A 17,493-nucleotide genomic window follows, 5' to 3' on the forward strand; every position below is an offset into this window, starting at 1 on the left:
GAGGGCGTCAGCGCAGGGCTGCACCTCGCCGCAGGAGATACCCCCAACACAAAGCTTACAGGCCGAGGATGAGATTCCTCAACATGACTGAGCAGCAGTACCAAAGGAGGCTGAGACTTTCGCAAGAGGTAGTCGCTGACATCTGCACAATGCTGCACCAACACCTGGAGCCCAGAGGAGCGGGTGGCCACTCCTTACCAGTGGCTGTTAAAGTCACCACCGCACTCAACTTCTTTGCTTCAGGGTCCTTCCAGGGATCCTCAGCAGACATCAGCAGCATCTTCCAGGCGGCCGCACACACTTGCATCACGCAGGTTACCGATGCCCTTTTTGCAAAGTTGCATAATTACATCCACTTTTCCACGGATGAAGCAAGTGTAACTGCGCGTGCGGTTGGCTTTGCAAATATGGCAGGCTTCCCAAGCATGCAGGGTGTCGTAGACTGCACACATGTGGCCATTAGAGCACCCCATCACAACCCAGTTGTTTTTGTCAACCACAAGGGCTTCCACTCCCTTAACGTCCAGCTTGTGTGTAACCACGGGAAGAACATTATGCATGTTTGCGCCAGGTTCCCTGGCAGTTACCATGACTCTTTCATCCTGCGGCAGTATACTGTGCCTCAACTTTTCAATCCGCCAACCCAACTTTACGGATGGCTATTTGGAGACAAGTGCTATCCCCTGAAAAAGTGGCTAATGACACCGATGAGGAGGCCATCAAACGAAGCTGAGGAGCAGTACAATGCGAGCCACATTTCCACCAGAAGCATCATAGAGCAAACAATCGGCTTGCTCAAAATGCAATTCGGATGCCTTAATAGATCTGGTGGAACCCTACAGTACGCAACAGCCAAGGTCTCCAGAATCATCGTGGTCTGCTGTGCCCTGCACAACATCGCACAGCAGCGTGGCTTAGCGCTGTCTAAGGAACAAATGGCTCCACGCACAGCCTCCGTGGAGGAGGAGGTGGCAGATGAGGGACGTCTTGCTGGCTGTGAGGCAAGGGATGCCCTCATCCATGTCAGATTTGCATAATTTTATGCATCAATCACATATGGCTGGCACATGGAAATGAATGTCTGGCTGACCTTCTTAACACACCATACAGCATCTGTACAATAAACTGTGTCCTATCACTCTCCCCACCATCATTACAGATGAAAGGCGCCATGACCCCTCACTGTGCAACTTCCATTTCTGAGCACACATAGGCCAACTCTTTGAATCTTTGCCATCGCTTTTCTTTAATACATTTATAATAACGATGACAAACGTTACTTTGTATCAGATGAAAACACCCAAGTGACTACCCTTGTGACTATTTGTGTGTTAACTTTCTCTTGCGCGTGCTTCTACGTGGTGCTTCCTCTGTGGCTTCAGCAGATGTAGAGGCACCTTGCTCACTTGTATGCTGCGCCTGCTTAGACGCCTTTGGCGGGTGTCCTCTGGGTTTGGGAGCCTGGGAGAGCTCCGCAACAGTCTGCTCCTCCTACGGCTGTGCAGGGGCTGAGACAGTCATCTCAGTTGGGTGAGAAATCTGGGGCTCTGACCGAGGGCTCCGCTGTGGCATGGTAGTGTGAGCGCTTGGAGAGGCGCCCACACTTCCTACTTGTCGACCTCCAACATCCCTCTCATGGGTCACCTGCACTTCACTGCTAGCAAGTGGCTGGAGAGCACCTTGCTGCACATCAGTGGGGCCATGAGGTCTCTTCTCTGTACTGACAGTCCTCATAACGGGGACGTCCGTGTACCTCTGGTTCCTCTCCTCAATAGATGCCCATCTATCCTCCATAGCAGACCATCTATTTAGAAGAGTCACCATGCTCATTTGAGTCTGGCGATTTATGTCCTCCATGGAGGTTTCCATCCTTTCATTGGAGGCACCTACATTCGCCATAGCGTGCACCACAGCATTGCTCATGTTTGAGATGGACTCCTCCATTCTCTGCACACTCGCAGTTACCATGGATGCAAACCCTGTCAGAGACTCCTGCACTTGTTCCTGGAGTTCCAGCACCGTCTCTTTCTGGATGGCCCCAGAGGCACAGCGTCTATATGCAGCTGAGCAGAGCTAGGTGCGTCCTGCGACCTCCGACGAGGCCTCTCCACTGCTGTCGCTGTCTCTACCATCTGTTGATGCTCACTTGTGAGCTGTGATACACCAGGTGACAGCACTACTCTATGTTGCGAAGGACCCACCGAGGTGTGCATTTCTGTGCTGGAGCTGGGTGCACTGATTTCTGGTGACGCTGCTCCCTCAGAGGCTGTAGGTTCCTCTGAGGAGTCGTCCGGCTCTTCCTCCTGGACAGTGGGAGGGGTCTCTCGATGGTCCTGTGGGGGAGTAAAGGCATGAGTTACACATGTGATATTTAGGTAGCAGACACATCCTATTGTTCCGATGATCAGAAGTCAATCTGTATGAACATCAGATGCCATATCACAATAGCAAAATACTGCGGATACTGGAAATCCAAAATAACAACAGAAAACGCTGGAAAAACTCAGCAGGCCAGGCAGCATCCGTGGAGAGAGAAATAGAGTTAACATTTCAGGTCGAAGACCTTTCGTCAGAACTGGAAAAAAACAGGAAATGGAAAGCAAGTTTGGGGGTTGGGGAAAGGGGGAGGGGATGAAAGAACAAAAGGGCAGGTCAGTGATCGGAGAAAGCAGGAGAGATTAAGAGAGATTGAGAGACATTAAGAGATATTCAAGGCAAGAGGAGGTGGTAATGGGGCAGGTTAAGGAACAAAGGATGGCTCTAGATGAAGTGTGAATTGCGCGGGCAGAATGAAGGACAGCTGCCATGTGGGAGGGAAGAAAAAGATGCCATATCAGTCACTCATGAAATCTAAATGAGTGGGTTGCAAATCTATTCTGTCACCAGCTTGCTCTACTGTGCCCGTCTCTCCGTCCCCCACATCCAGCTCCTCTGCACCTCCGACGATGTCGAGAGCAGCCTCCTCAGCGTTTGATAAAGTCGCCAGGGATGGTGGGCCTCCTCCTGTCCTCCCTCCCTTTTATTGTGAGCTCCCTTTTTCTGCAATGAGGGACACAAGTGGAGTTTCAGCGAGATTGATGGAGTGAGTGTAAAGAATCCATAACACAGAAGCTTAGAGGGAGACAAAGATGGAGTGAGGTGCCAAAACCAAGGTGCCTCCCTGTGCATTGTTAGTTGTTGTCATTGCATAACAGTGAGAGCGAGTGTGAGGGGTGCATAGTAGGATGGGGAAGTGATTCTGTACATCAAGAGAGAGGGATAGGTAAGGGTGCAAGGGAAGTAAGGGTAAGTTGGGATGTGGAGGAGTAGGTTGACAATGCAGAGTGCTGGTGATAAGAAAAGATGGGAAGCATATTGAAGGTAATTGTGATGTTATACTCACTTTTGCAGTGCGTAGCAGATCATTGAACCTTTTTCGGCACTGCACCCAGGTGTGTGAGCACAAGGACCTTGCACTTACCTCCTCGGTAACTTGCAGCCAGGCTGCCTTTGTTTGCTGAGGAGGCTTCCTCCGGCCATCGGGTGGTAACAGAACCTCCCTGCACCCTCTTACTCCCTCCACAAGAGCATGGAGGAAGTCACCATCAAATCGAGGAGCAGCCGTAGATTTTACAGCAGTCATGTTCCAAAGACCCACTTTCAGGAGCAGCAGAAAAGAAATGAAATCCAAAGGCTACATGGACCCCTTAAAAGCTCCTGAATCGAAGAGGCGAGCAGGAGACTCGCACCCACTGACTGGGCCGGGGCGCACGCACAGCGGGTAAGCACAGTTAAATGAACATTGTTATATCGGAGCAGCTGAAACCGGCAGCTGGATCGGAACCAGCCAACTCGACTCCAACCCAACTCCTATGGCAAAATCGCAGCCTATGTGTTTGTGTGAATATGACGTAGCTTGGTTCCTCCCCTTAAACCGACAATTTGAAAGCAATTTAAAAGGTATTTGTAACAAGTTAGACGTGAGTCATGGATTTTATTTGAGGCTCGCTTTTAAACTGTGACTGGATTTAAAGGGACAGCCCGCCAAGTTGAAACTACAAAAAATACTTTTTTTGTCACTCCGCTTCTAAGTAGTTTGAAATTACTTTGTGAACATGTTGTGTGCTTTTCTGTATCTCATCCACAATGGAAATAAAAGTGTAGAAGGGGTCACTAAATATTTTACGACATTTCATTAAGCAAGAATGCGTTCTGAGCTGTAAATTGTTCAGTATGAATTTAGTCTGATTTTAACCACTAGAGCTGGAAATGTATAGTGACTGGTCAGTTGTGAAGTGGATGCTCTTGGTACAGTGATGAACGTCGTTAATTCTCGTATGGGGCTCTAAATAAAGGGTATAGAAACATAGAAGATAGGAGCAGGAGTAGGCCATTCGGCCCCTTGAGCCTGCTCCGCCATTCAATGAGATCATGGCTGATCATCCAAACTCAGTACCCTGTCCCTGCCTTCTCCCCATATCCCTTGATCCCTTTAGCCTTAAGAAATATATCTAACTCCTTCTTGAATATATTTAATGAATTGGCCTCAACTGCCTTCTGTGGTAGAGAATTCCACAGGTTCACCACTCTCTGGGTGAAGAAATTCCTCCTCATCTCTGTCCTAAATGGCTTACCCCTTATCTTTAGACTGTGACCCCTGGTTCTGGACTCCCCCGCCATTGGGAACATCCTTCCTGCATCTAGTCTGTCTAGTCCTGTTAGAATTTTATAAGTTTCAATGAGATCCCCTCTCATTCTTCTAAACTCCAGCGAGTATAAGCAAATCTACCCAATCTCTCCTCATACGTCATTCCTGCCATCCCAGGTATCAGTCTGGTGAATCTTCGCTGCACTCCCTCCATGGCAAGAACATCCTTCCTCAGATAAGGCGACCAAAACTGCACACAATACTCAAGGTGTGGTCTCACCAAGGCCCTGTACAACTGCAGCAAGACATCCTTGTTCCTGTACTCAAATCCTCTCGCTACGAAGGCCAACATACCATTTGCCTTCTTAACCGCCTGCTGCACCTGCATGCTTACCTTCAGCAACTGGTGCACAAGGACACCCAGGTCTCGTTGCACTTCCCCTTCTCCCAATCTATTGCCATTCAGATAATAATCTGCCTTCCTGTTTTTGCCACCAAAGTGGATAATCTTGCTTTTATCCACATTATACTGCATCTGCCATACATCTGCCCAATCACCCAACCTGTCGAAATGCTATCTCTGTGCCGAAAAAGGTGACTTTAGGGAGCTACACTATCCTTACCATCATGATTACAGTGTTGGTGTTTGATTGTTTTGACCTTCAACTGAAATAATGGCCCCGATATTAGCGGGGAGACAGTTCTGCGATCGGGAAACCCGGAAGAACGTGTTTAACGGCAGGACCTGATTACCATTTTTGAAATCCGTTTCCCAGCCGCAGCCAGCCAGATTGACAGGCTGGCTGGCTATCGGGCGGTTAGGCCTTCGGCATCAGGTGGCAGTCGGGGAACGGAGGGGAGGGAGGGAGAGATCGGGGGTTGGGGAGGGGACAGCGATGGGTGTCTGGGAGAGATCGGGGGATGAGGGCGAGAAGATCATGGAAGGGTTTGAAGAGTTTGGCAACGGAATGGGGAAGATCGCGGGAGCCCGTGGAGGACATGGGGTGGCCGGAGGAGATTGTGAGCCGTGGAGGGCATCAGATCGTTTTGGTGGGGTTGTGGGTGGGGGGGGGGGCGGTGGGCGAAGACAGCGGGGGGTCCAATCGCTTGGGGAGGTTAACAGGTTTGCTTGGGGTGTAGGGGGAAGCACTCCTGCTCCTCCTGGCTCACAAGCAGTGCTGGAAAAACACTTATCTGTTCCATGCAGCAGTCCTCGCCTCCTTTTAGCCTCAGGCCAGCGTTAAAGCTGGAACAGAAAAAAAATTTGAGACATGCAGCCTCAATAAAATAGTTGGTCGCCACCAAATTCCACCCAATGAGTCACTGGGGCTTGTGACTCCCTGCAGCAATTAGGACGTATGTATATAACTTTGGGGAAGAAGTTTCAGGTAGTATGGGAACAGTCTGAGGCATTTGAAGCCAATTCGCTAGGATTTTGGTGTAGAGGAGACTCGTGTTCAGTGAGAGGGAATGGAAGGGAGACAGGTCATAATTATTTACTTCATGGAATGCTGACTGGTATTTGTAACTTAGAATGAGATGAAAGGACCGAGTGCATTCGGTGAATTAAGTGTTAGCATTAAACAATGCTTATTCAATAAACTGGTCTAGAGCCCAGATTTTATTCAAATGTAATTGAGTGCCTAAAGTATACTCTCTGTTTGAGTATAAATCATGTCTACATCAGTAAATGCTGCTACTGCCGTGCAGTACTTGTCATGGAGATGGAAAACTTTACCTGATCCAGGTGAGGATTGTGTGTACTGGTGTGCTGGAAACATTTAGGTATTGCGTGTATACAGACAAAAGATTTGGACTCTGTATGTGATCGTGTTGTCTCTGGGACAGGTTATCTCCGATCTGGAGGAACAGTTAAACCAGCTGAGCCAGGAAAATGCAGAGCTGAACAGCCAGAACTACTACCTGACCAAGCAGCTAGAAGAGTTGTCGTGCATTGGAGATGAACGAGCCCAGCTTCGGCAGGAAATGGGCAGGATGCGTCAGGAACTATCTGACCAAGAGCTTCAACTCAGTAACCAAAAACAGGTTAACGCACTCCTACTTTCAGCAATTAATTGAGCTTCAAATCATCAAGCTATTCATAGTGCCTATTGATAGATTAAAAAAAATTATAGAGATATTTGAAATAATTAACACATCTACTTTAAACCATCAGAGCCAGAGCTCTTCTGCACAGGTGTTTAGGAGCCCTTGGCACTGACTCAAAGCAATTGAAGCGGTTGACCAATTAATCAGTCCCATGTCAATCAATCTAGTGCCATGTTAAGGTGAACAGTCTGACCATCAACTTTAATTTATTCATTCACGGCAATTTATTGCCCATTCCTAATTGCCCATTCCTAATTGCCCTAGAGAAGGTGGCGGTGAGCCGCCTTATACAAGTGAGTGGCTTGCATTTCGGGAGGGCAGTTAAGAGTCAACCACATTGCTGTGGGTCTGGAGTCCTATATAGGCCAGACCAGGTAAGGATGGCATATTTCCTTTATTAGTGAACCAGATGGGTTTTTATGACAATCCAGTAGTTTCATGGCCACCATGATACTAGCTTTTACTGATGCTAGCTTTTTATTCCGGATTTATTTATTAACTGAATTTAAATTCCCATGGTGGGATTTGAACTCATGTTTCCGGATCATTTGTCCAGGCCTCATGGATTACTAGTCCAGTGACAGAACCACTATACTACTGTACCCGGTAACTAGCATTGGTAATTCAGAATCAGAATTAGAACAGTATAGATTTTGGTAGATGATACTGTGAAACTTAACATTTTATACTCCAGGTGAAATTTCAATGTAGCGTCTTGAATGCTGGCAGAAACCCTGGCATTTTCTGCTGCATTACGTTGGATGTGTTGCTTCAGATGAGTAGATCTCTTGATCATGCCTCTTGTAATCCATTCGTCTTTCAGACGATAGAGACATTGAAGACGACCTGCTCAATGCTGGAGGAGCAGGTGATGGACCTGGAGACGCTGAATGATGAACTCCTCGAGAAAGAACGGCAATGGGAAACCTGGAGAGCAGAGTTTGAAGAAGAAAAAACACAACTTGAGCGACGCATCCAAGAAATGAAGAGGCTGCTAGACATAGAAAAGCAGAGCAGGTACTGTACTGCAGGAGGAAATGCTGAGTAATGGATAGTGCACAGTACAGCGGGGTATTGAGTGGGTGTGGGTACTGAACTAGGTGGCATTAAATAAATGTGGGCAGTGTACCAGAGGGCCAGTATTATACTGGCATCAACTAGCAGATCAGATGCTGGGGAGGCTGTCAACTACTAGAGCCATGTTAACTTACAGAGCAGGGAACTGGGTTCCAAACCATAGAGTATTTATGGAGGGGGTAACAAATAGTGGAACAGATTTGGGAGTTTGGTTGGTGGGGGGGGGGCGGAAGAAATATTTCTGTGATATGGCATCGAATGATATGACGATCTGAATTGACAGGGCAGTGTTAACCAATTTTCTCAACTCATAAACTGCAAAAGTAGTCATTTAAAATCATTATTTCCAATCCAATTCCTGTTTGCAGTGTTATAAATAGAATGCATCGTGGCCGGTCGTGATTCATGAATATGTCTCTGCTCACGAGTTATCCAGTCTTCTATTGTGTAGGTATTTCATAACAGTCACGGTTGCCATGGCGGCCACTATTGATTACAAAAATGCTCAAATGCAACTTTTGGAGCTGACTGCTTTAATTATTAAAATCCATTTATTCTCCTGTCTCAAGTCTTATTTAAACAATTGAATTTCCTTTCATTTTTAAAAAAGAACAAAACATTTCTTAATAGCTGAGTTTTTTGCTTTTCAGTTTTAATTTACACTCTTAGAATGGATGTACATGCATGCTATATTTGTCCACTGGTTCAATCTATTGTGAAATTTATTGTTGCCTCTTGTGCTACCTAGAAATGGACCAATTATGTATTATAACTGGTTTCCTGGAAAAGGCAGTAATTCCAAACTTTTCCTGCTGTGGTTCTTGGAGCTTGATGTCTTCTAGTGGTCTGCTACCATATTGTGGCACAGTAATTACATTTACTAATACAAAAGCAAAATACTGCGAATGCTGGAAATCTGAACTAAAAACAGAAAATGTTGGAAATACTCAGCAGGTCAGGCAGCATCTGTGGAGAGAGAAACAGAGTTAACGTTCCAGGTCGATGATCTTTCATCAGAACTGGAAAATGTTACAGATGTAACAGATTTTAAGCAAGTACAGAGGCAGGGAAAGGGCGAGAGGGGAGGAAAGAACAAAAGGGAAGGTCTGTGATAGGGTGGAAGGCAGGAGAGATTAAATTACAAAAGGGATGATGGTGCAAAGCGAAAGGGGGCGGTAATGGGACAAGTAAAGAAACAAAAGATGGGTCTGGAAGAGGTATAAATGGGAATAGAAGAATCAGCTCCTGCTGTCCGAAAAAATGGGGGCAGAGGTTATGAGCTGAAATTGTTGAACTCAGTGTTGAGTCCAGAAGGCTGTAAAGTGCCCAATCCAAAGATAAGGAGCTGTTCCTCGAGCCTATGTTGAGTTTCATTGGAACAGTGTAAGAGGCCGAGGACAGAGAGCTCCAAGTGGGAGTGGAGCAGAGAATTAAAGTGACAGGCGACCGGAAACTCAGGGTCATGCTTGCAGACTAAATGGAGGTGTTCCTCAAAAGCAGTCACCCAATCTGCGTTTAGTCTCCCCAATGTAGAGGCGACTGTATTGTGAGCAGCGAATACAGTATACTAAATAGCAAGAAGTACAAGTAAATCATTGTTTCACCTGGAAGGAGTGTTTGGGGTCCTGGACGGTGGGAAGGGAGGAGGTAAAAGAGCAGGTGTTACATCACTGGCACTTTTTAAAAATTCATTCACGGCATGTGGACATTACCGGCAAGGCCAGCATTTATTGTCCATCCCTAATTGCCCTCGAGAAGTCACCGCCTTGGAATACAACGGAGTGGCTTGCTAGGCAGTAACAATTGACACACAAAAGTGTGTTAAGGGTAGTTCAGAGTCAACCACATGTGGGTCTGAAGTCACATATAGACCAGACCGGGTAGTTCAGATTTCCAGTATTTTGCTTTTGTATTAGTGCACCAGATGGGTTTTTTTGACAATCCAGTAGTTTCATGGTTGCCATTACTGATACTAGCTTTTTATTCCAGATTTTTATTTAATTATTTTGAATTTAAATTCCCTAGCTGTCGTGGTGGGATTTGAACTCATGTCTCTGGATCATTAGTCCAGGCCTCTGGATTACTAGTTTAGTAACATGACCACTATGCTACTGTACCTCATGCATGGGAAGGTGCCATGGAAAAGGGAGGTGTTAGGGGTGATTGAGGAGTGGTCCAGTGTGTTGCGGAGGGAGTGGTCCCTTCGAAATGCTGAAAGAGGACGGATGGGGAAGATGTGTTTGGTGGTGGGATCATACTGGAGGTGGCGGAAATAGTGGAGGATGATCTGTTGAATGTGGAGGCTGGTGGGGTGGAAGGTGAGGACAAGGGAAACCCTATCATGGTTCTAGGAGGGAAGGGAAGGGGTCAGAGCAGAAGTGCAGGATATGGAACAGACACGGTCGAGGGCCCTGTCAACCACGGTGGAAGAGAATCCTCGGTTGAGGAAAAAGAAATTACATTTACTAGGTGCCCAAGGAAGAGAGTTTAGACAGTTAGAAATTAGTTCTCATGTGAAGTAATTAGTTTGCTCTGCATGGGAGCCTGAGTACTCCTATTTTTTTGCTGAAGGTGAGGGATATGAGTGCTGGGGAATGAAACTCTTTCTATTTCCGGCACGTGGTGTTAGCATTAGTCTCTCCCAAGCAAGGTGCAGCACAGCCAGATGCAGATTAAAGCTCACTCTGGTCGGCTTCAACCTCAAAAGAGCACTTCCGACTGCAGCATTGTGACATTTTTCCCGTTTCTCACACCAGCAAATCTGTGGCCTCCGAATGAAATCGGCAATTAGTGCCAAATTAGGGACAGTTTAATGCTGTAGGCTGTGCCCACTAGGAACTGGATTGAGACTACCCAAGCTCATTTCACGCACGGCCATTACAGCCTGCAGACAGAGGAGGCTTTAATCCCATCAGCCCAAGCTGGATTTGAGCACAGCTCTCAGGTGAAAGAATCTAACCCATTGCACATCCAATGTCTCTTTCTCCTCCCTGCCCCCCAGTATATTACTGGTTTGTTACAGTTGCAGACAGAAGTGTGTGTGTGTCTACATATAATACACTTTTGTGTGTCAATTGTTCCTGCCAGTGTATACAGCTGTGTCATGACCTCTGCTGGCCTCTAGACTGTTTGTTCCATGTCAAGGTCATCGTTCATTAATTCTCCCAGTTCGTTGCTGAGGCTGTGTTTGCTTTGCCAGTGCAGTCTTGTCATTGAATGGATATGGATCTGAAATGGATGTGTGAAAATGGCTCCCTCTCATTTTTTTCTGATTTATATTCCTTTTAATTTCACAGAATGCGTGCAGACCAGCGTGGCAATGAATCCCGTCAGGCCGTGGAACTGGCTGTGAAAGAACACAAGGCTGAGATCCTATCCCTACAACATTCTTTGAAAGAACAGAAACTGAAAGCAGAAAGCCTTTCTGATACAGTTAGTATCTCTCTGAAAGCTACATCTCCATTTATTTCAGAACTTCACACTAATTGTTTTAGAGGCAGTGTAACATGTTTGTTCAGGTCTGATTGTGAGACCAAAGTATATATACCTGCTCAGAGAAGTTATCTTTGACTGGTGGACAATATAGTGTCAAAAAAAACTCTCAACAGTGATGCTGATGATCTGCATTCTTTCTATTTTGTGGTATATTTGAGGCAGTGTTTCAGTAAGAGACTTTACACAAACTGTTGGCCATTTCAGATGACACATGTTAATGATTGTGGTTCATTTGATATCTTTGACATTGCATGGCAAAACCAAACCACGGCAGGATGTATCAACCTTTCAGGGGATGAATTTTGCTGCAGAAGAACTTTAAAAAAAGAGAAACCTGGGTGAAGGGTCAATGCCCACAGTGCAAGTTGAAAAGAGTAGGAGGTAAAATGAGATAATTCAAGAAGTAGTGGTTAGGTGACAGCAAGCTTGTGCAGTTGGAAGTGTGTGTATGGAGGAAGGGAAGACGGAGAGGTAAGCAGCTCCACAGTTTGAAAGTCTTGGAGAAATGAAGAGTATGTGAAGAGTCTTGGTTTTCATGTAGGGAAGAAAAGCAATGTGTGGGGTGGTGTAGTAGAGCTTATAAGCAACAACAATGTGAAGTTCAGAAGAGCACTAACCTTGATGGGAGAAATTAAACTAAAGGTGGGAGTAAGAGAAAGCTAGAGTGGTCACCTATCAGACCACAGGCTTTTCCTTCTATCCAGCCTGGAAATGCAAGTTAGCTTCCTCAGTTATGGGACCAGTATTCAAGTCCTGGTGATCTTGTGGGGAATATGAAATGTTTGCCATGGAAGAGCAAACGGGCTCTTGGAGGCAGCTTTAGCAATAGAGGAGATGTAGGAGTTTGTAAGATCTTAATTGATCTCTGAGTTCTTGGACAAGACACCAATAGGCAGCAGCCAGTATGTTTGAGCAATAGATCAAGATTTATTACGCTTACAGCGTAATATACTTAACAATAGGTGATAGTTTTAACGAGTAGCTCGCAGCCCTTGGTCTCTGGAACCTCTTGGACACAGATGACGTCGTCTTAAGTCTGTTCCTTTGTTCTCGCAGTAAGTCTGTGTAAAGTTGTTTCTCGAGTATCAAGGTTTTAACTCATTTCTTATCAAAAGTTCGTTTGGCTAGTGTCCATATAGGGTCTTTAACAAAATCACCTTTAATTGGTTCTAATGGTCAAAATACCATTGTCACTCAGACTAAGGCTAGCATCTTGGCCACTCCCTTTTCCAGTACTTTTCCACAACCCTATCCTGCAATCTTGTTATCTTGTTTATAGTTCTTCACCCCATTGGAATTCACGTTATCTCTTTCATTTCTAGCCTCCCTGGTACATCAGGGGCCCAGCCCATGTCAGCACTGTTTCACTAGTCTTGACGGTGTCCAGACTAGCTCACTTCAATCCACCAGATGGATACCTTAACTCCACGATCGCTCTCATTTTATGTCCTTATACTAATTATCTTTTAAATATCTTTGCAATTAGTTTTGTTAAGCGAACTCTAATTTCTACTTAGCATTCGGATGTGTTATTTAACAATTTAACCTTCACTCACAGCCTGTGGCTGTTTGTTATCAAAACTTAGTCAAAACTGCTTTTGACTGTCCTTGCAGCTGCATTCTGAACGAGCTTTAGCATTTTAGTTACCCAGGAGTAATTATGGGTAATATTAGTTGGTCAATGGCTACACTTGAATTTATACATATCTGATTCTCGTCTACTAAATATCTTTAAATATCAGCCTTTCGTACAAGTTCCATTTGAGGTGAGACGAGAAAGGGAGAATAAGGACGTCAGCAGATGGACTAAGGGTGGACCCAGCAAAGGCGAGAGGGGAGATACCTCCTGGTTAGACTTGCAAGAGAAAGAAGCAAGATTTTCATTGCGTTGCGAGAGGTCAGGAAGTTTTGAGCAGTGCGGGTGTGTTGTCTGATGGAAGTAAAGTGGAATCATCAGCAGAAGAATGGATAGGATTGGATGATGAGTAAAGGAAGTAATTGATCTGAAGCAGACATTGTGTCGGAGAGAAGACTGAGCTCTGGGGAACTCTGATTTAATGGGAAACATAGAAACATAGAAGATAGGAGCAGGAGTAGGCCATTCGGCCCCTCGAGCCTGCTCCACCATTCAATGAGATCATGGCTGATCATCCAAATTCAGTACCCTGTCCCTGCCTTCTCCCCATATCCCTTGATCCCTTTAGCCTTAAGAAATAGATCTAACTCCTTCTTGAATATATTTAATGAACTGGCCTCAACTGCCTTCTGTGGCAGAGAATTCCACAGGTTCACCACTCTCTGGGTGAAGAAATTCCTCCTCATCTCTGTCCTAAATGGCTTACCCCTTATCCTTAGACTGTGACCCCTGGTTCTGGACTCCCCGGCCATCGGGAAGATCCTTCCTGCATTTAGTCTATCTGGGCCTATTAGAATTTTATAAGTTTCAATGAGATCCCCTCTCATTCTTACTAACTCCAGTGAGTATAAGTCCAATCGACCCAATCTCTCCTCATATGGCATTCCAGGTATCAGTCTGGTGAACCTTCGCTGCACTCCTTCCATGGCAAGAACATCCTTCCTCAGATAAGGCGACCAAAACTGCACACAATACTCAAATGTGGCCTCACCAAGGCCCTGTACAACTGCAGCAAGACATCCTTGTTCCTGTACTCAAACCCTCTCGCTACGAAGGCCAACATACCATTTGCCTTCTTAACCGCCTGCTGCACCTGCATGCTTACTTTCAGCGACTGGTGCACAAGGACACCCAGGTCTCGTTGCACTTCCCCTTCTCCCAATCTATTGCCATTTAGATAATCTGCCTTCCTGTTTTTGACACCAAAGTGGATAACCTCGCATTTATCCACATTATATTGCATCTGCCATGCTTCTGCCCAATCATCCAACCTGTCCAAATCGTACTGGAGTTTCTCGGCATCCTCCTCACAGCACAGACGCCCACCCAGCTTTGTGTTATCCGCAAACTTGGAGATATTACATCTAGTTCCCTCATCCAGATCATTAATATATATTGTGAATAGCTGGGATTCAAGGACCGATCCCTGCAGTACCCCACTAGTCACTGCCTGCCACTCGGAAAAAGAGCCGTTTATTCCAACTCTTTGCTTTCTGTCTGCCAACCAGTTCTCTATCCAAGTCAATACCTTGCCCCCAATCCCATGTGCCTTAATTTTACATGCTAATCTCTTATGCGGGACCTTATCGAAAGCCTTTTGAAAGTCCAAATACACCACATCCACTGGTTCTCCCTTATCTATTTTACCAGTTACATCCTCAAAAAATTCCAGTAGATTAGTCGAGCACGATTTACCTTTTTGTAAATCCATGTTGACTTTGTCCGATCCGGTCACTTTTTTCCAAGTGCTCTGCTATTACATCTTTTATAATGGACTCTAGCATTTTCCCTACTACCGATGTCAGGCTTACCTGTCTGTAATTCCCCGTTTTCTCTCTACCACCCTTTTTGAACAGTGGGGTAACATTAGCTACCCGCCAATCCAGAGGCACAGTTAGTAATAGAGAAGCACGGTGGCATAGTGGTTAGCACTGTTGCCTCACAGCGCCAGGGACCCGGGTTTGAATCCGGCCTCGGGCGACTGTCTGTGTGGAGTTTGCACATTCTCCCTGTGTTTGCGTGGGTTTACTCCGGGTGCTCCGGTTTCCTCCCACAGCCCAAAGATGTGCGGGTTAGGTTGATTGGCTATGATAAATTGACCCTTAGTGTTAGGGGGATTAAATACGTGGGGTTACGGGGATAGGGTGGGATATGTGTTGGTGTAGGGGTTACGGGGATCGGGTGGGATATGTGTCGGTGCAGGCTCGATGGGCCGAAATGGCCTCTATCTGCACTGTGTGGTTTCTGTGATTTCTGTCTGTGAAGAAACTAGATAGCCATGAACATAGTTTTGATAGGAGGATATAACAGTTTATTTGAAAAACATCATGTACATCTGAACAAATTTTAGCTTTAGAAGTGTCCAAGGCAATGGCCAATGATTCACCGAAGTGGAACCAGAGTGTGGGTTTCATCAGATAGACATTAAAAGAGCTTTCTATATCGGAAACAGCAACCAATGGGTGGTGGTGGAGCAGCTTCTGGTATCCTTCTTTGTATTTATCCAAACAATAACTGGCTCACTGGCTACTCGAGTACCTCCTTCTCTGATATCAGTTGGCAGGGTCTAAGCTCTGGGTAGCATCAATGTACATTCCACATGGGCTGTGGCACTACTTAAGCCAGTGTAAGGAATGTGGTGATTTAGGAGACCGGTAGAGTTACAACTTAGAATAAGCCAAGAATTGCAGATGTCCTCCTCATCCCACCCCCTCCCCCATGGTTTTTTTCTTCACTGAGAAATGCCAACTATATGTAGAGGTTACTAATGGGAGAGAGGCTGATTATTTCCTCTGCTATTTTTGCAAGTAACTACCCTTGCATACCCTTGGCAAAAACGGGCCTTTGGTTCAAGTGTGTGATGGCCCATTATTTCCAAGCTCTGCTATAACTTACACTATAAGCATAACAGTCTCATCTCGCCACCATAGAGACCGATGCTTTGTATTGTGTCGGGGGTGGGGGGAAGAAATGTAGTGTGTATGTGTGTGTTCATGTACATGTGCTGGCCTGATGCAAAGGAAACGCTTCTGGAAGCTATCAAACTAGCACATGCTACGCTTATCTTGCTTTTTTTCCCCCTGCAGTACAGAGGTGCTGTTCCATAGTATGATGTAAGGTGTTACTCTGCTAAGGAAAATAAGCTTTCAGAGTTGAATGAATTAAAGTAATCTGTCAAGTTCCAGAACTGAAGCATCACCCAGTTACTGACTCACTGCTGCAGTATGCTATGTTCTATTTTGATTCAAGAGGCCTCTGAATTTAATTCTACATCCCTCGCCCCACCCCCCTGCCCTCTGGTGACTTTTTACAAAAGATTTTAATGTAATTTTCTGACGCACTTGCTTTAATGTAGAGCACTTGAGACCCCTGAAATAGGTTCTGCTGTATTTTTCCCTTGTCGGGTGGTCTGCAATTGCTACATCTAATATTGGGAACAAAACATAATTTTGTACATAATAACGATGGCAAAGTAATAAAATATAGAAATGCAATTGGTAAGGAAATTGATCATTACAGCATTGTGTTCTTTGAAAGTCATATTAATTGTTAGAAATTTTGAACAAAATTAAAGATTTATGAAGTATACCATTAAATGGCATATGATTTTGAGTGGCATTACGCAAAGCCGTTTTACTGGGCCTGCTCAAGTGACCATTCAGTCTACATACATGTACTACAGCTCCCTATTCTGTACATATGGATAGAGCAGGAAGAGGCATCAAATGTCATCATTAACACTTACATAGAATATACAGCACAGAAACCGATCATTCGGCCCATCTGGCCCATAACAGTATTTATGCTCCACACGAGCAGATAAATTTCACAGCAAGCATAGTGAATATGTAACTTATTTAGCTCAATTATTGAGAGTGAAGATTAGAATTCAACATTCCATTATAATCTCCCATCCATTGCCATTGACTAGGTGATCACAGGATGTCATCCCATACAATTGAATAATACTTTTTTTTATAGTAAGTTTCATATCAAAATATTTTAAATAATGAATTACTTTTTAGGTACTGTGAACATTGTATCTAAGCAAATAGAAGCAGAAAGTTGCATGGTTTTGGTGAACGATGAGTTGGGCCCATTCAAGCATCCAGTTATAAGGCACTGTCATGTAACTTAATATTTATTGTGTATAACAAGTACTGATGCATAATTTATGAAAAACCCCAAAATGCCTTGTTTCATTAATGCTGCTTCAGACTGCAGTGTATGAAAAGCAATGTGTGTACAAAGCAAGGGGAATACCAATTAGCAAATGCTCCTCTGGAATTCTTTCAAGAATTCAAATACATGAATAATGTTACTTAATACACAAACAATTGTTTATAAAATGCTATCTCAAAGGGGAGCAAAAGTCTTAACAGGATCACAAAATAAAATCATAAATATAACTTGCCTCTCTCTGTTTAAAGCAAACACTTCATATTTGTTGCCTGCCATTTTGAGTTTCTCTCTGGTGACTTTCCCGACTGGAGGATCCGTGTCCTACAATGGCTCCGAACATTTTAATGACATGCAACTTTTAGACAGC

General features: G+C 45.0%; 1 protein-coding gene across 4 annotated transcripts in view; it reads left to right on the plus strand.

The window, feature by feature from the left end:
* The window catches only part of cita (citron rho-interacting serine/threonine kinase a), a 311,435-nt gene that overhangs the window by 185,579 nt on the left and 108,363 nt on the right, over positions 1–17,493 (plus strand). For all 4 annotated transcript variants that reach the window (XM_085961882.1, XM_085961879.1, XM_085961880.1 and 1 more), the window contains 3 exons: positions 6,476–6,673; positions 7,560–7,753; positions 11,110–11,245. In XM_085961882.1, coding sequence (XP_085818008.1) covers positions 6,476–6,673; positions 7,560–7,753; positions 11,110–11,245 — 528 coding nt within the window. The remainder of the gene's footprint in view (positions 1–6,475; positions 6,674–7,559; positions 7,754–11,109; positions 11,246–17,493) is intronic.

This window comes from Somniosus microcephalus, chromosome 19 (assembly GCF_052327205.1).
Source record: "Somniosus microcephalus isolate GS21.2 chromosome 19, FLI_Smic_1.0, whole genome shotgun sequence".
NCBI classification, from domain to species: domain Eukaryota; kingdom Metazoa; phylum Chordata; class Chondrichthyes; order Squaliformes; family Somniosidae; genus Somniosus; species Somniosus microcephalus.